Below are 19,308 nucleotides of genomic sequence, written 5' to 3'. Positions count from 1 at the left end.
TCCCTTCCCCCACCCACACTGTTTCTACTTTATTTCTTTTATTGCATATTTTAGGATTTACCAGTGTGTTTGCTGCTATCTGAGGCTGGATATTGAGCGTAGGGCCTCACACATATAAGAGAAAGTTCTCTACCCCTGGGCTCTAGCTTTATTTTCTGAGATTCGGTCTCAATGAAAGCTGACTAGTCTGACCTTGAACTCACTCTGTAGTCCACTAGCTTTTGAGTTTAAGGTTGTCCATCCCTCCTCAGTTTTCTGTGTAGCTGGGACTGTTGTGCCACCAGTACCAGCGACAGTTGCCTCGTTGCAGCTTTCCCCAAATCTATACTTATTTAGCCTTGCTTCCTTTTATTAGAATCCTGTAACATAACAGCTTCCTGCTTTCTCTGTCATAATTGTTCCTACTCCCATTAACCTGGAAAGATTTATGTCATAGGGTTACTATTGCTGTGATGAAACACCATGACCAAAAGCAACTTGGAGAGGGAATCACAGTCCACTGAGGGAAGGCAAGGCAAGAACCAGGAGGCAGGAGCTGATGCAAGGCCAAGGAGAAGAGTGCTACTGACCGATTTGCTCCTGGGATCGATCGTTCCTCACGGCTTGCTCAGCCTGCTTTCTTACTTTTTGAACCCAAGGGTATCTCTACACATAATAGGCTGGGCCTTCCTTGTCAATGAAGAATTAAGAAAATGCCATACGTCTTGCCTGCCTACAGCCTAAATTTATGGAGGTATTTTCTCAGTAAGGTTCTCTCCTTTCAGGTGAATCTAGCTTGTATTCACGCAGTTATAAACTAAACAGCACGGCTCATTTCTCCTTGGTTCCAGGCTCCTTCACTCTTGCAAATTAATACTTTGCAAGCCACACTGTGAACAATTTGAGATGCAAATCTAGGTTCATTTCAGTTTTAGTGCATTGGTGCAGTGCTGGTGCCCAGGGAGAACAATAGAGGCCCCTCTGTTGTGGGTTTACTGTGAACCTCCAGGTGGGTCTTAGGAAGAACAGCCTGTGGTGTTAGCCACTGAGGCCATCTCTCAAAGCACTGAGATCTAGTTTTGCTTTGTTCTTGAGACAGTTTCTGTGTAGCTTGGCTCATCTTGAGCTCAGAGATCCACCTGCCTCTGCCTTCTGGGTGTTGGGATTAAAGGAGTTGCATTACCACCACTGGGCATGAGAGCCTTTTTTTTTTTTTTAACACTTAAATTTCTAATAAAAATGCTTTCAATCCCAAGATTCCTGAAGCAGGAGCAGTTGGATCTCTGTGTTCCGGTACAGCCAAAGTTACATAGTGAGAGTTAAAAACAAGTGTGAGGGGCTGGAGAGATGGCTCAGTGGTTAAGAGCACTGACTGCTCTTCCAGGGATCCTGAGTTTAATTCCCAGCAACCACATGGTGGCTCACATCCATCTGTAATGAGATCTGATGCCTTCTTATGGTGTGTCTGAAGACAGCTACAGTGTATATAATAAATAAATAAATCTTAAAAAAATTTGAGATGCAAAACTAGTTTTGCCTTAAAAACAAACAAACAAACAAATAAGAAGACTGGGGTTGATAAGTGCTCAAATTGAAAACTTAACCTGGTGTGGTGGTATATATCTTTAATTCCACCCAGCACTAAGGAGGCAGAGAGAGGCGGGCCTCTGTGGGATTAAGGCCAGCATAGTGAGTTCAGTACATCAAGGACTCTTTAGAAAGACCCTGTCCAAAAAAAAAAAAAAGTGAGAATACTAAATGCTAGAAGTTGTTACTTTTTTGTATGTAACTATTTGTAAACCAGTAGGTTTGTTTTTCTGTAAAGCCAATTGATATGTTAAGCAGAGATGATGTAACAGACTATGGATTTCAGATTAGGGTGCATACTAAAGTTAGTTTGGACAATAGGAACATTAAACTTCATCCAGCTGTAATTGATTAGAATCTTCAGGCGGAAGACTGACTTAGTCAGGGTTTCTATTCCTGCACAAACATCATGATCAAGAAGCAAGTTGGGGGGGTTGGGGATTTAGCTCAGTGGTAGAGCGCTTGCCTAACGAGCGCAAGGCCCTGGGTTCGGTCCCCAGCTCCAAAAAAAAAGAAAAAAGAAGAAAAAGAAAAAAAGAAGCAAGTTGGGGAGGAGAGAGTTTATTCAGCTCACACTTCCACATTGCTGTTCATCACCAAAGAAAGTCGGGACTGAACTCAAGCAGGTCAGGAAGCAGGAGCTGATGCAGAGGCCATGGAGGAATGTTACTTACTGTCTTGCTTCCCCTTGGCTTGCTCAGCTTGCTCTCTTATAAAACCGAAGATCACCAGCCCAGGGAAAGCACCACCCATAATGGGCTGAATCTTCCCCCCTTGATGAGTAGTTGAGAAAATGCCTTATAGCTGGGTCTCATGGAGGTGTTTCCTCAAGGGAAGCTCCTTTCTCTGTGATAACTCCAGCTTGTGTCAAGTTGACACACACAACCAGCCAGCACAGAGGCCCAGGCCTTATGTTCTAGTCGATGGTTAGGTTACTGAAGTGAAAAGGGAGCACTTGCGTGCACCAACTGCTAAATATGGTGGTGTCAGTATTCAGAATGGACTGATTTCGTAGTCAGCGCGGGAGTTGCTGTGAGCTGCACAATTGTGCTTGTAAGTTGGTTTAGACTTCTTGTAGTCCTTTTTTATTACTTGTTTGTGTGTACATACATGACACAGGTGTTGAGGTCACAGGACAAAGAATGACCTCTTTCCTTCTATTATGTGGGGCCTGGGGATTAAATTCAAGGAGAAAGCACCCTTCTGCCACTGAACCATCTTGCCAGCTCCTTCTGTGATGTTTTTGATGTCTAAATGTAACTTCCTATTACTTTGTCAAGATACAAGCGAGTTCTTATGACCTTTTTAGGAGTAAGAGGGAAGATGACACATGATACCTACGTTTTGAAGTTGGGGGCTGAAAAAAACAGTTCAGCAGTTAAGAACTAGCTGGTACTACTCCTATAGAACACCTACCTTCAGAGCCCTACCTCTCGTTCAGTTTTCAGCATCCTCATTGGACAGCTCACAACTACCTGTAGCTAAGGTCCGAGGGATTCATGAAAACCTGCATGCACATGCACCTATACATACATACATGCATACGTACATACATGCATACCATATACACATAATTAAAAATGAGGCAACTCTTCAAAGTGATCCTTTTGCCTCAGATTTAGACATGTGACATCTAGCCTCCAAATCTTTCCTGTAACTGTTGACACAGCGTGAGGAGGAAAATGTTCTGTATATAACTCAGTTGGGAGAATGTTTGCCTTAGCATGCACAAAGCTCTGGGTTCAGTCCCTCTCACATCACATAAAACCAGGGGTTGTGGCACAGACTTGTGCCACACTTTGGAATATTGGCAAGATCCAATAGAAACCTTTTTTTTTCTTTTTCTTTTTCTTTTTCTTTTTCTTTTTCTTTTTTTTTTTTTTTTTGGAGCTGGGGACCGAACCCAGGGCCGACCCACTGAGCTAAACCCCCAACCCCCTAATAGAAACTTTTTAAAAATATATTTTAATTTTGTGTGTATAGGCATTTGGTCTGAATGTTAAGCCTTTCCACCATGGTGACCACAGAGGCCAGAAGAGAGCATTGGATCCCCTGACGCTGGAGTTAGAGGTGTTGTGAGCTATCCATTGAAGGTGCTGGAATCAAGCTAGGCCTTCTGGAAGAGTAGCTAGTGGTTTTATCTGCTGATCACCTCTCCACCCCCAGTAGAAGCTTCTTTAGACAGGAGTCAGATCTCATCCCATTAAATAAGGAACAGGATATGGCAAAGGAATCTTATGGAACTGTAAAGCAGATAAACTATAGTAATGCAGGTGGCCATGGTGCTACACATCTGTCAACCTAGCCTTCAGCAGGTTCTGCTGGTGTGAATGAAAACAGCTCCAATAGGCTAAATAGGGAGTAACATTATTTGAAAGGATTAGGACATGTTGGAGTAGATCTGGCCTTTTTGAAAGAAGTGACACAGGGAGGAGGGAGGCTTTAAGGTTTCAGAAGCTTAAGCCAGGCTCCTGAGTGGCTTACTCTTTTCTTCCTGCTGCCTTCAGATCCAGATAATTACTCCTGCAGCACCTTATCTGCCTGTCTGCTGACATGCGTCCTCTCATGATTACAATGAAGTAAATCCCTTTAACTGTAAGACAGCCCCATTAAATGCTTTCCTTGGTCATAGCATCTCTTCAAAGCACTAAAGCCCTAAGACAGAACTTGGCACCAGGAGCTGGGGTATATTACTGTGATATGCCTGACCATGTTTTGCCTAGATGCCTTAGGACTTTGGACTAAAATCTATTAGAAAATTTCAGCTGGGCTTAATGGGCCATCCTGGTAGAGGCATGGAAGACAGTGGTGCTGAGGGTGAATAGAACTGTGGGGCCTGGCTCAAGAGGATTCAGAAGAGATGACTATTAGTGTGTGACCAGAGACTGTTATTGTGATAACGTGGAGAGAAAGCAGAAAAATCATGCTGCTTGGGTTTAAGCATCCCAGAGATGAGCCATATGGCAGAGTGGGTAGGGCTTTAGAGGCAGAATAAGGAAGCTCAAAGTGTCAACCTTAGGTTTTGGCCAGCATTTGAAAGGAAAAGGAAAAAGTAATACCTTTTTGAGTTAAAAGGGGGCAGATTCAGCTTTGTAGTGACTGCCTAAGTAAGAGGTTTTCTGTAGACACCTTCCCGAATGTCTTTTATGGTTCTGTTTGTTTTAGGCAGAACATCTTATAACACAGGCTACACTCAAACTTACACAGCCAAGGGCATCACTGAATTTCTTAGCCCTCATCTCTATTTCCCAAGAGCGAGGATTGCAGGCCGCTGTGCTGCCTTCTGAGCACCTTCACCGGTGCTCTGTTCCTGAAAACTGAACTCCGGGTTTCTAGCACACTAAGCAAGCACTGGGAAACTGAGCTGCAGTTTTAGCTCTTTGCAGTTGTTCAAACAGGTGCTAGAAGATGAGGGGATGGACATAGTTTGGGGTCTACCTTAATAGAATTTAAAGGACTTTGCTTTACTTGCCTTTTTGTTTTTTAAGAGTAGTGAGAAAGAAAGCTTAAATAAGTCTTTTTTTAAGGTTTATTTATTTATTTTATATATATGAGTACACTGTAGCTGTCTTCAGACACACCTGAAGAGGGCATCAGATCCCATTACAGAAGACTGTGAGCCATCATGTGGTTGCTGGGAATTGAACTCAGGACCTCTGGAAGAGTAGTCAGAACTCTTAACTGCTGAGCCATCTCTCCAGCCCTCAAATAAGCCTTTCTAATTCTGCTTCATATTCTATTTTAAAAATTTTCATATAGTATATTTTGATCATCTCTTTTCCATATTTCTATTTCTGCTGTGGTAAATCCACAGCAAATACTTTATTGAAAATTTAAAGTAGCATTTCTTGACTCCAACCATTGTGACTTCCTGTTGTCTTTTACCTTTCCAAAACTCTGAGATTCTCAGTTCTCATCTCTCTTAGTTAGGATTTCTTTTTTTTTTTTTTTTTCTTTTTTTTCCCTTTTTTTCGGGGCTGGGAATTGAACCCAGGACCTTGTGCTTCCTAGGCAAGCGCTCTACCACTGAGCCGAATCCCCAACCTTAGTTAGGATTTCTATTGCTGTGGTGAACACCGTGACCAAAGAGCAAGTTGAGAGGAAGGGGTTTATTTGTTTATACTTTTAACTCTGTTCATCATCAAAAGGAGCCAGGACAGGAACTGAAACAGAGCAGAAACCTGGAGGCCAGAGCTGATCCAGAGGCCTTGGTGGAGGGGTGCTGCTTACTGGTTTGCTCAGCCTGCTTTCTTATAGAACCCAGAACCACCAGCCCAGAGGTGGCCCCACTCACAACGGGCTAGGCCCTTCCCTTTCAGTCACTAATTAAGAAAGTGCCTTACAACCAGATCATATGGAGCCATTTTCTCAATTTCCCTACTTCAGGTAACTCTGGTTTTTATGTCAAACCAATGTTGGGAAGGTCCTGGAAGCGCCTTGTGTTCAGTTGGTTCTGCGTTTACAGTTACGGGAGAGTTAACCACACACTGGAGGGCAGTCATAGCATTCGGTCAGTGCTGACTCTTACTGTGGGTGCTTAGGCATGGCAGAAAGGGGGTGTTATTTAAAGAGCTTGAGTCTGGTTCTTCCTATTTATGACGTTTACTGTAACAGAAAAAGGTTTTGATTTGAACCTAGCAAAGGGGATTGCTAAGGCAGTCTGTCTTCAGTACAGGCTGTTGGAATTTGTGATTCTCATTAGAATATGTAGGCCTTTGGGTTATCCTCTATCTGGAGAAGGCAGCAAAGTGATGGTGTGTCTGGTTAGTATTAGGTATGCTACCTTGCTGAAAGAGACAAAACATTGAAGTCATTTTTAGATAAAATGGTTACAAGAACATGCTTATGTTGTTAGTCCTACTTTATTCCCATACTCATCTACAGCGTTTTTTTTTTTTTTTTGTTTTTTTTTTTTGTTTGTTTTTTTTTACTAGACATGACCTTCATTTGCTGAAATGGCAGCATATTGTATCTGCCATTGCTCAGAAATCTGTTAGAGCATTAGAGGGAGCGGCAGCACACCTTTTGTACTAAGTGCTGCCCAGGGACTTTTCCATTGAGTGAACCCTTAAAACTGCATTTGGAGACATGGTCACAGGTTGACGTTAGAACCAAGTAATGAACAAATAAGTGTCCTCATCGTCCTCACTTTTGTAAATATTAGGGTTGTTCATAATTTTAAAAACCACACTCAGTTAATAGAGTGCTTGCCCAAATGTACACCTAAATTAGACCCCCAGCATCACAAAAGCTAGGAAGGTGATACATGCCTGTGATGTCATCACTTGGGAGCCAGAGGTAGCAGGATCAAGAGTTCAAAGGTCATCGTTGCCTATAGAGCAAGAGGCCAACCTGTGCTACATGAGACCCCATCTAAACAAACAAGTAAACACACAAAAGTCTCATAGTAAAGGGATAGTAATTTTCCTTTTTTCTTATATTTTTCATAAATCTTTTTGAGTGAAATCTTTGGACTTTTTTTGGATTGATTGGGTTTTTGTTTTTTAATAAACAGAGACCACAGTTGTTAGGAATGAGTTAGGTTAGACCAGTTAGGAATCTTCAAATTTGTGTGTGTTACCAGATTTTGAAAGCATGTTTTATGTGGATGCCCCCAATTAATTACAGGTTCGTTCTCTCTCTCTCTCTCTCTCTCTCTCTCTCTCTCTCTCTCTCTCTGCCTTTGTAGAGAAAAGTGAATGGAGCAGAGTTATCAGCCTAAGAGCTGACCTTTTAGAAGCTGAAACTGTGTAGATGTGAAATACAGGGCAACTTAAGTCTGGCACATCAGTGGGCTTGGTGCCACTCACCCTCAGTCAGTGGGACGCCTCTGTCACCACTGTCACCACTGTGCTGACTCTGTGTGATTCCTCCGTCTCTGCTGTAACCTGGTTCCTCTCTTACCCCCCTTTATTACTTCATCACCCTACTCCTTTCTACTCACACGAGAGCCACATCCATTCATCTTGATCTTTTTTAGTTTTTCTTTTCTACCCCAGGCCCAGAAGCTGGCTCACCTTTTCTTCATCTGGGCTGTTTAGTGAGTGACTTACTATTATTTTGTTAACAAATGTGATTGGACCACAAAGTGCTTTAACTGGATGAGGCATGAAGACCTACTGGTGTAGCCTTAAAAGATTTCAGGCAGTTGGCAAGTAAGAATTCTAAATAAAAATTGAAACTACCACCTGTATTTTTTCAGGCCGTTGATGCTCACTGCCATCGGCTGCATCCTCCCTATGGCACTGGTAAGTGTGGGAAGGGCTGTGACAGTTATGGTGGGCTGCTGGCTTTATCTCTTCTGGGGGAAGTTTTTTAATTGCAAGTTTTGTTAACCACTTGTTTTTGAGGATAGACAGTGTGAACATCTGTAGATGACTGAAAGGAAGAAGCAGATGACCATGGTCAGGGATTTTCTTGAGGTGTTATCAGGAGTAGACATTACTCAGTGTGTGCCTCGATTCCTGCCTAGAACTAGTGTGTTCTATATGTTAATGCTTTGAACACTAAACATCCTACCCAAGTGTTCTAGAATGTCAGGTAATACTTTGTAATTTCCAGAAATTCCTTTAGAAATCTGTTCCAAAGATGCACACTTTCAAGATACACATCTTACAAGAGACGTCCTGAATGTCGGTTGTGCTTTCTGTTTCCTTAAGGAGCAGGGTTCATCTCTCTTGGTGTTTTCAGTTCTCTGTGGGCAAGAGACGAAAGTGTTCACTCAAGAAATTAACATTTTAACAAGGGCTTGAGTTTGTGAGGAGGCTGCAATTTGGTGGGAACTAGGAAAGAAAGTTGTGGTTTTATTTACTAACAGCCTTGAGGTGAACTTGTAACTTGTGGTTGAAAAATAATTTTACTAAAGTATTCTCTCTTTTTGAGAACCTAGTGGTGCCGGCACTCAGGAAGCAGGTCTCTGAGTTCGAGACCAACCTGGTAGTTCTAGGACAGCCAGGGCCACACAAAAGAACCCTGTATTGAATCCCCCCTCTTCCCCCACACAAAGTACCTAGTGGTGAAAAGACAGAGTGAATAAAATTGAAAACTAGAATAGAGCTATGAGTTACAGAGTTGTTTCTATGCCCAGAACCAAATTGCTATTGAATTATATATGCCTTATCTGTAAGACTCTAAAGCCTGTTGATTCAGAAATGTCACTGTTCTGTTGCTATGAAGAGACCTCATGGCCAGGGCAACTGTTAAAGAAGACTTTGAACCGGGACTTAGAGTTTCAGAGGTTTAGTCCATTCTCATCACGGCAGGAAGCATGCTGGCACGCAGGCAGATGCAGGGCTGGAGAAGGAGCTGAGAGTTATGCCTCTGCAGGAAGAGAGACTCTGCTTGGAGTGGGCTTTTTGAGAACTCAGGCCCACCCTCAGGGACACACTTTCTCCAACAAGGCCACACCTCCCAATCCTTTCAAACTGTGCTACTTCCTGGTAGCCGCTATTCAACTCTGAGATTATGGGGCCATTCTAACTCAAACCACCATAGTCACCAAGATAGTTTCCATCCTGAACTGGCTGTGTGACTTCATTTTGATCATCTCTAAAATTCTTAGCTTATGAGAGAACGTGTCTCTAGAACAGCAGTTCTGTAACCTGTGGGTCGCAACAGGTTTAACAAACCTCTATCTCCAAAAATAATTTTCATTATGATTCATAACTGTAGCAAAATTACAGTTATGAAGTAGCAATGAAAATAATTTTATGGTTGGGGGCTACCACAGCATGCAAAACTGTATTAAAAACATTAGGAAGGTTGAAAACTCCTGTTCTAAACAGCTTAAGAAATGGTGATGCTACAGGGTTTTGTGCTGTTAGCCATGTTTTGAACCACTTGCTGATAATAGCAACTAAAGAGTATAGGTGTCATCTCAGTGAGCATAGGTGTCATTACATCTCAGTGAGGAGGTCTTAAGGGCACATACTAAATCCTGAACTTCCCTGTGGTCTCTGCCCTTCCTCCAGCACCCTTGCTTTGAAGTGTTAATAAAATCGAGTGTCATAGTCCCTGATTCTTTAAAATCAGAAAGGAAAACTGGACTCCCATACTGCTGCCTACTTCTGTGACACAATGTTACCAGCTGATAATCTCTGAACATGTTTGAAAGTCTGTTTAGCTCAGTGGTAGAGCACTTGTCTAGCAAGCACAAGGCCCTGGGTTCAGTCCTCAGCTCCAAAAGGAAAAGAAAAGAGGAAAGTCTGTGGTAGGGAGATAACCTTTCAATTTCCTTTACAAACACAGACTATAAAGGACATTGTTAGATGTTTGCCTGTTACCTTTTGGAAGTATTGATGATCAGAAATAGTCATTTTGGGGTTGGGGATTTAGCTCAGTGGTAGAGCGCTTGCCTAGGAAGCGCAAGGCCCTGGGTTCGGTCCCCAGCTCCGAAAAAAAGAACCCAAAAAAAAAAAAAAAAAAAAAAGAAATAGTCATTTTGACGTGTGTAAAGTAAATGTTTTTTGAAATAAAGGTCTGGAGATGCTGTATTAGATTGAGGCCTATAGGCAATGCAGAGTATTATATAGGGTAAATGACAGCAAGAAGTGTCCTTCAAGTTGGAAGGAAAGGTTCCCATCAACATCTGGTCCATCTTGTTACAGGTATTGAGGGCTCAGAAAAGAGGGAAGAACGGCAGGAAAGATGGACTGTACTTGGTTTCTGCTTTAACCCCATTTTTTCTTTTTCTTTTTTTTCTTTTTTCTTTTCTTCGGAGCTGGGGACCGAACCCAGGGCCTTGCGCTTGCTAGGCAAGCGCTCTACCACTGAGCTAAATCCCCAACCCCTCTAACCCCATTTTTTATTCTATGAAATTCTCTTCAACCCACCATGATAGTTGAGGGTGTGTCTACCCCACCCCCTTCATTCTTGTTTGCCGTGTGTTTGTGTGCATGCATGTTCATAGTGTGTACAGGCAGACATGGGTTGTATGTATGTGCGTGAGTATTACTGTGGAGACAAGAGGTCCCAGTATTCCTCCCAGTGACTCTCTACTTTATATGGAGTTGGGGTCTTTGAATCCAGTTTGCTAATCCCTGTGCCCTAGGGATCCCGTGTCTGGGCCTCGTGAGCATGCTGAGAGCACGGGCAAGCTGTCAGTCCATCCACCCTCAAAGGGTGTTGGGGATCCAAACTCTGGTCTTCGTACTTGCTTGGCAAACACTTTACCCACTGAACACTCTGCTCAGTGGCCTACTTGTCACTCTCCAGGGATGTGCCAGTGTTGGCTTTCTTCCCCATCCCTGCCTTTGCGGTCACAGTTTTTTCCTAGCTCCAGGTCAAATGCGAAAGGGTTCCTGATTTTGGTATGTGTGTGTGTTCCCACTGAGTATGGTTTAGGCACAAATATGGTAGATCACAGACAGGTCAATAAGCAAACTAACCTGAAAGACATACCTTGAGGAACATCGAGTGGCTCTGAGGATATGGCAAGTTGGTAGCAAAGCAGTTAATGGAACATCTTAGAAGGCGTGCTCAGCTGAATTGTAGTGGAGCCAGTGAAAATTACAAGACCTTGTAGAGTTTATAATATATAATCAGTTAACCTTAGTTTAAAACTTAAAGTTCTAGCTAGAATGGTGGCATACCCTACATTCCACCACTCATGAGGTGGAGGTAGAATCAGTTTACATTCAAAGCCAGCCAGTCTACATACCAAGTTCCTAGTCTCAGCCTGGGTAGAATAACGTAACAAGACCCTGTGTCAAAAACAAACGGGCAGGAGAGTTGACTCAGTCGTTAAGAGCCTTGGATGCCCTTCTTGATCCTGGATTCAGTTCCCAGTACCCACATGGTGGCTTACAGCCCTCTGTAACTCCAGCTCCGAGAGGTCTGATGCCCTCGTATGACGTCCTTGGTCAGCTGTCACATAAATGGTATGCAGACAGACACACATGCAAGCAGTGCATCCAGGACCAAAACACCTTAAATAAAATGAAAAGAAACCAAAAATAGGACTGGCGAGGTTTCCCGTTGGGTACAGATACTTTGCTGCATAAACCTGGCTGTAACCCACATTTGATCCCTGGAACCGACCTAAGGGGAACTAGCTGGGCATGGCGACTTACCTCCAATCACACCCAGCACTTGGAAGGCAGAGGCCAGCCTGGTCTACATAGTGAGTCCAGGATAGCCAGGGCTATACAAGTAAGAACCTACATTAAAAAAAAAAACCAGGGGGGGTTGGGGATTTAGCTCAGTGGTTAGCGCGCTTGCCTACCAAGTGCAAGGCCCTGGGTTCGGTCCCCAACTCTGAAAAAAAGAACCAAAAAAAAAAAAAAAAAAAGGGGTTGGGGATTTAGCTCAGTGGTAGAGCGCTTGTCTAGCAAGCGCAAGGCCCTGGGTTCGGTCCCCAGCTCCGAAAAAAAAGAAGAAGAAAAAATAATAAATAAAAGGTAGATAACAGACTTCACAAGTTGTCCTCTGACCTCCACACAGGCACCATGTCACATGCATCACCCCCATAAGGGAACTGGAGTTAGAACTCACTGTGTAGACCAGGTTGGTCTCCGACACACAGAGATCTTCCTGCTTCTGCCTTCCCAGTGTGGTGATTGGAGGCTTGCACCACCATGCTACAGCTAAACTTTTAGAAAAATAAGTAAAAATCAGTGCTTTAAACAAAATCTTAAGGGAAAGTTTAGGTTTTGTTTATAAGTAAAAGTTCATGCCAGATGTGGTAGCACACGCCTCTGATACCAACATCTGTCTCGGGTGGGTAGGTAGGTTGGTAGGTAGGAAGGAAGGACAAACCCAGGATAGGCCTGGTGGTAAGTAACAATCCCGGCACTCCGGAGGCAGACTGGGTCCAAGGCCTGACGCAGATTTTTGTCTCAAAAAAAAAAAAAAAAAAAAATCCGGGGTTGGGGATTTAGCTCAGTGGTAGAGCACTTACCTAGGAAGCGCAAGGCCCTGGGTTCGGTCCCCAGCTCCGAAAAAAAGAACCAAAAAAAGGGGGGGGGGGGATAAGATTTGAGATGTAAATTTAAAAAAAATCCAATAGAAGAGATCACATTTAAAGCAGTACACTCTGTTTTGATGAGGCCTTGTCTCGGGAGAATGCTGACATGGCGCCCTCCTAAAAGGAAACCTATTTTATCAGTGAATCCACTTTGTTAGCTGTGTCTGATAACTCGTCACTGTCTTTGGAGGAAGCTCTCACCTCTCCTATACCCCTCCCTCTGTGTGACAGTGCCTCTGATTCCATGTTCTGCAATGTATATTGCCACCTGCAGCTCGGATGATGATGATGATGATGATGATGATGATGATGATGATGATGATGATGATATAAGTGCACTGCAGCTGTCTTCAGACACACCAGAAGAGGGCATCAGATCCCATTACAGACGGTTGTGAGCCACCATGTGGTTGCTGGGATTTGAACTCAGAACCTCTAGAAGAGCAGTCAGTGCCCTTAACCCTGAGCAATCTCTCCAGCTCCCTCTTGTGGTGCCTTTAAGGTTCATCTGTATGTATGCAATTAATGGGTTCTTTTTATTTCCAAATAATGATTTTCATAGTATAGATATACATTTTATTTGCATCTATTCTGTGGACAGTTAGGCTGTTTCTGAATTCCAGATATTATAAACTATGTTGCTATAATTATCCATGCCCTGGATTTGATGTGGACATTGCTTTAATTTTTTTCTTGTGTAGATGTAGATACTTAGGGGCAGGGTTGCCAGGCCATACGGTAAATGTATGTTTAACATTTTAAGAAATTACCAAAGTAGCCAAGTGTGGTGGCATTCTCCTTTAGCCTCAGCACTCTGAAGGCAGAAGCAAGTGGAATTCAAGGCTAGCCTGGTCTACAGAACAAGTGCCAGGACTACACAGAGAAACTGTGTCTTGGAGTGAAGGGGTCAGGGTAGAGAGGGAGGGAGAAAAGATGGAAAGGAAGGAAGGAAAGGAAAGGAAAAAGGAGAAAAAGGAGGAAAGGGAAAGGGAAGGAAGGAAGGGTGAGCCCAGCTGTGTCCCTAGGTGGCTGCTCTGCTTTGCGTTCTATGAAAGCTCGAGTTTCTCTGCATCACTAGGTATTTCTCATGCTGTTTTAGATTCCCTAAGAATTGTCTGCTTAATTATTTTATGTGGGAGTACATAGAATGCTGCTTTTCTGATCTTCCTCTCCACTTCTTTCTTTAGCTTTATTGTGTTGTCTTGGGCCTGCAGCCATGATGTTAAATTAAATGAGAGCAGTATCCTGCTACTTGTGTAGTATTGAATGTAATACCAAATTCAGGTATCGTGCTTTTATTCCCTGATTGGATGAAGTTTTTGTTTCTGTTTTAGTTTAAGGATAATTTGTTGTTCAACAGTAACTGATACTCCCTCCCATTCTTTCACTGTTATACATTGTTACACTATGTATAGGATACATAGTGAGTGCTAAATAAATCCCTAGTTTGGGGCTGAGAGAAATCCGGTGTGGTGGAGCATGCTTGGAAGGCTAGCACTTAGGTAAAAGGCTCTACCTCAGCCCCTAGGGATTAGAACAGCTGGACTGCATGAGATCTTATGTCAGAGCAGCACAGCAACACATTGGAGACAGAGGCAAGCTGATTCTTTGAGTTCCTAGCCACTCTCAACGAGACAGCCACAACAGCAAAAGCAGTACATGATAGCACAAGCGCTTTATCCTGGCAGAGGCAGGTGGAGCTGTATAAGGTCAAGGCCGGCCAGGGTTATATAGTAAGAACTTCCCTCAAAAAAAAAAAAAAAAAAAAAAAAAAAAAATATATATATATATATATATATATATATATATACATACACACACACACACCCACACAGACCCTAATTTTAATGCTCAGTAGGGTGGCACATAGCTTGTAACCCAGCACTCAGGAAGTAGATACAGGAGGATCAGGAAGGAGTTTAGGCTATGGCTACCTAGTAAATGTGAGGCATGCACGTGTGGGTGCATGTGTATATGTAGAGTTTTTCGCAGTCTCTTTCCTTTTTTTTTTTTTTTAAAGACATGGTCTCATTATGTAGCCCTGGCTACCCTGAAATATGTAGACCAGGGTTTCTCAGCGTGCAAAGATCATCATTGTCTCCTACTGACTGCTAGCAATAAAACGTGTGTGGAGATGTGCCTGGCCAGAGCTGCTCTGGACTCAGCTGAAGTTCTTGTTAGCTGTACATATGTACTAAGTGTGTATTTTCTTTAAAGTTTTTTTTAAAAAACATGTGTGCATGTTTTTGCCTACGTGTATGTATGTATTCACGATGTGTGTGCTAGTTCCCCTAAGAGGTCAGAAGAGAGTGTCGAATCCCCTGGAACTAGGATTACAAGTGTTTGTATGCCACCATGTGGGTGATGGGAATAGAAACTAGGGCCTCTGTCAGAACAAGTGCTCTTGGAGTTTGAGCTGTCTGTACAGCTCCCAAGGGAAGTGACTCTTAAAAGATGTGGAGTAAACTGCTACATTCTTGAAGTATTGAAGAGCAGTGGTGTGAACACTGGGTGATTCGTGAGAAAACTCACCTGTTTAACTGAGGCTGATAGTCACAGTCTTAGGGTTTCTATTGATGTGAAGCGATACCATGATAAAGCAAACTTTACTAAAGGGGCTGGCTTACAGTTTCAGAAGTTTCATTTTCGTAATTGCGGGAAACATGGTGGCAAACATGGTGGTATAAGCAGACATGCTGGAGAAGGAGCTGGAAGCTTTACATCTTGATCCACAGACAGCAGGGAGAGACTACATAGTAGTCTGGGTGTAGCTTTGAGTATATAAGACCTCTAAGCCTGATGCCACAGGGACACACTTACTCCCAACAAGGTCCTGATAGTGTCATTCCCTATGGTTCTCAACCTTCCTAATGCTATGACCATTTAATATAGTAGTGACCCCAGCCATTTGTTATTTTGTTGTTACTTCATACCTAATTTTGCTAGTTATGAGTTGTAATGCAAATATCTGTGTTCTTTGATCTCAGGTGAAGTGACCCCTGTGATGGGGTCGTTTGACCCCCAACAGGGTTAAAATACAGGTTGAGAGGGGCTGAAGAGATGGCTCAGCGGTTAAGAGTGCTGGCTGCTCTTCCAGAGGTCCTGAGTTCAAATCCCAGCAACCACATGGTGGCTCACAGCCATCTGTAATGGGATCCAATGCCCTCTTCTGGTGTCTGAAAACAGCTACAGTGTACTCATATACATAAAGTAAATAAATTTAATAAAAAAAAATACAGGCTGAGAGCCATTGATTTATACAAAAACGGGTGTCAACAACCCCTTCAGGGAAAAGCACCACTCGGACGGAAGAAGATGGTGTTCTTAGCAGCGGGGTCGTCTCCACCCAATTACTGATCATATTCCTTCAATCGCTTGAGAGCCACTAGTATAGATCCTTCTAGATCTTATTGGATGAGATCCAGTCTTGGCACATTTCGTGAAAATTAATAGTTTCAAAATTCCATCAGATTCATAGTGGCTAATTGATGTACAGAGTTTCCATGGACACGATATAGGTGCTTTTTCTCTCTGTTTTTTTGGTTTTTTTTTTTTTTGTTTGTTTGTTTGTTTTCCTAAACAGAGTTTCTCTTTCTAACAGCCCTCGTAGTCCTAAAACTAGCTTTGTAGACCAGGCTAGCCTTGAACTCAGAGTTCTGCCTGCCTCTGCCTCACAAATCCTGGGATTAAAGGCATGCACTGCCATGCCTGGCCTTTTAGGGACCTCTCTTAAGCTGCACATATGATTGGGAGTCATGCTAGCACCTGCTACAGAAGGCTAAGGGGAGGTTCATGTTTCTGAGTCCTGTCTCTGCTCACCCGAGGTCTTTTTGCCTCTTTGCACTTAATAAATCTATCTCTACAGTTGGTTTTTTGTTTGTTTTTAGTTTTGTGTTGTCATTCCCCAACAGGATTTCTCTGTGTATTTAGAAATTTTGTCTAAAATTCTGGCTGTCCTGGAATTTTGTAGACAAGGATGGCCTTGAACTCATATCTCCTACCTCTGCTTCCCAGGTGCTAGGATTAAAGGTCCTAGCCTTTGTTGGTTTTGTCTGTGGTTGTTTTGTTTTGAGAAAGGGACTTATTATTTAGATTTTGCTGGTCTGGAACTCAACGTAGCAGATAAGGCTGACCTCAGACTCCCAGAGCTCTGCCTTCTCTGCCTCCCAGTAACTGGGATTAAAGGCAGGAGCCATCATGCCCAACCACAGAGGGTTTTTTTTTTAAATGCTAGTCTCTTTTCGAAATTTATTTTTATTTAATGTGTATTAGTTTTATCTAGTTGTGCATCATGTGTGTGCCTGGTGTCCATGGAGGTCAGAAGGGGTCAGAGCTTAACTGTTGAGCCATCTCTCCAGCCCCTAGTCTTTTTTTTTTTTTTTTAAATCAAAATTCAACTACTAGGATATAGACTTGTAGTCAGTAAGTTTATGGGTCTAACGAGCCATGTTGTTAGTGTATTTGAGCATTTCCTCTTGTGCTAATTCTCAGACTTTGTTGTAGCTGTTAGTGTTGAAATCAAGGAATCAGACTAAGTACAGTGTTTAAATAAATGTTTTACACACTCTTTAAAAAAAAAGCAAGAATTTCTTTTTGAAAGCCCACACAGGTTGCCAGGCAATGGTGGCACACACCTTTGATCCCAACACTTGGGAAGCAGAGGCAGGCAAATCTCTTGAGTTCAAGGACAGCCTGATATACAGAGAATTCCTATCTCGAAGAAAAACAAAAGGAAGGGAGGAAGAAAAGAAAGAGCAGTCAAGCCACAGGTTAATAACAGTTTCCCAGGGACCAAGTTAAGTGGGTAAAACCCTAGTTCAAATCCCCAAACTATATGAACGGTAGCTCATAGCTGAAATCTCATATTCAGATACCCAGGTGAGGGAGAGGAATCTAAAGAATCTTGTGACAGCCAGCTAGCCTGCTGTACTAAGATACAAACACAAAAGATCTCTCAGAAAAATGGGAGACAGATGGGACTGACACCTGAGGTCATCATGTCACCTCTGAGTGGGTAGTGAAATAGTAATTAGTCACCATCATGGAATGGAGATCTATTTCTAAACCAATTGTGTGGGCTTTATGGAATTGAGGAGGGCAGCCCTGACCCCTGTTCTTAGCTTAAAGATTCCACCTAAATCATCTGTAGTGATTTTAATGTGTTTATGGGGCCCAGGCCTACTATAAGATACATAGAAATCAGAACAGCTGGGTATGGTGGCCCATCTTTGGCTACTAGCAAAAAAAAAGAAAAGAAAAGAAAAGAAGAAAAAAAAGAGTAAGAAGCAGTTGGTGTGGCCCAGTGAGGTTGCACATCAGTCTTCAACACTCAGGAGGCTAAAGCGGAGTGCTCTATGTAGTTACAGCCTATCTCAAAAAGAAATAAACAAAAGGGCTGAAAGAAGAAAGGAAGGACAGGATGGGCACAAGGGAGACTGAGTGCATCAGACAGCAAAGACAAGGCTCCAGCCAGGAGAAGGATGTACTTCTACAACGTTGTCCGCTAGCACCACTGTGCACTGTGGTACCTGCACTCCCTCAAACCTAACACATACAAACTCATATGCATTAAAAATAAAAGTATTTGTAGAGTCAACATTATGGAACACACTATAATCCTAGCACATGGTGGCCAAGGCAAAAAGGACCACAAGCTTGAACCAGCATGAACTACACATAGCTCCATACTGAGAGCTTCTAAGGGGAAAAAAAATCCAGCATGGTGGCACACATCTTTAGTGCAAGTACTCCGAGGGCAGAGGCAGGTGGATGTCTAAACCAGCCTGCTCTACATAGAAAGTTCTCTGCCAAAAAGACCTTATCAGTCAATCAATCAATAAATAGCTGTATTTATGCATCTGCTAAAATTTAAAGAAAATAACTGGTTTATTACTTAATCTGTTGAGATGAATTATGGCAACAGTTAAAAGACATTACTATTCGTGATTTAGGGACCTTTGCCTTAAGTCTCCGTGGGCCTCAGTAAGAAAATTGTTTAGCAGCATATGTGGTCTTCATCTTTCATGGAAGGTAGTCAGAACTTCTGCCCCGTGTGAGATTTTCCCTGGATTTCTCCAGATGTATTTGGCCTGTGGGACAGGAAGGAAGGCAGTCGCTAATTGAACGGCCTTTGATAATGACGTCACGCTAGGATATGCATTATTTAGTCTCAGGGATGGCTTGTACCCCAGAGCTGGGGATTACATGTTGGTAATTGTCTTCCTGTTAAAGTTTTCTGGGAACCAGGTAGGCACTACGGTACAGGTAGCTGCTGTTTGTAGACTCAGCGCCAGATCAGAGCAGTGTCTGCATCCTGAGGTATCTACTGGCCTTTCGTATTCTCAGTGGCATCCTCATGCTGTCCTCTGCTTTCTCTGGGAAGCCTGCCTGATCTAGGCCTCCAAACACATTCCAACCTTTTGGCTCCCACCCTAGTCTTGATGCTTAAGATGTTTTCAACTAATTTATTTTCCATGTAATAAGATATCATGGCCCCTATGAATCGAATGCTTTATTGCTACTTTCTTCTTTAACCTAATACTGAAATGTAAGCTTCTCTGAAGCTCAGTTGGTTGAGCTTGACCGTTATGTACAAAGCTCTGAGCATAAACTGGACATGGTGGCACACATCTGTGATCCCAGAGTTGAGGAAGTGAAAGCAGGAGGATTAGAAGTTAAAGATCATTGGTAGCTATAAAGCAAGTTTGAGGTCAGCCTAGGTTATATGAGACTATCCCCCCAAAGTAAACCTGTTTTATATCCATAACTGTAGCATTCTT

The 19,308-nt window shown here is 42.8% G+C and overlaps 1 protein-coding gene across 23 annotated transcripts in view; it reads left to right on the top strand.

The window, feature by feature from the left end:
- Positions 1–19,308, top strand: part of Arih2 (ariadne RBR E3 ubiquitin protein ligase 2) — a 58,902-nt gene that overhangs the window by 20,803 nt on the left and 18,791 nt on the right. For 9 of the 23 annotated variants that reach the window (XR_015626701.1, XR_015626705.1, XR_015626700.1 and 6 more), the window contains exon 4: positions 7,769–7,814. Coding sequence is in view for 3 of the 9 variants with exons in the window: in XM_087562389.1 (XP_087418515.1) it covers positions 7,776–7,814 (39 nt within the window). In the remaining 6 variants the exon portion in view is untranslated. 23 annotated transcript variants of the gene reach the window in all.

This window comes from Rattus norvegicus, chromosome 8 (assembly GCF_021556685.1).
Source record: "Rattus norvegicus strain SHRSP/BbbUtx chromosome 8, alternate assembly SHRSP_T2T, whole genome shotgun sequence".
Classification (NCBI taxonomy): domain Eukaryota; kingdom Metazoa; phylum Chordata; class Mammalia; order Rodentia; family Muridae; genus Rattus; species Rattus norvegicus.
The sequence above is the reverse complement of the archived record's forward strand: the minus strand, read 5'-3'. Positions and strand labels throughout refer to the sequence as shown.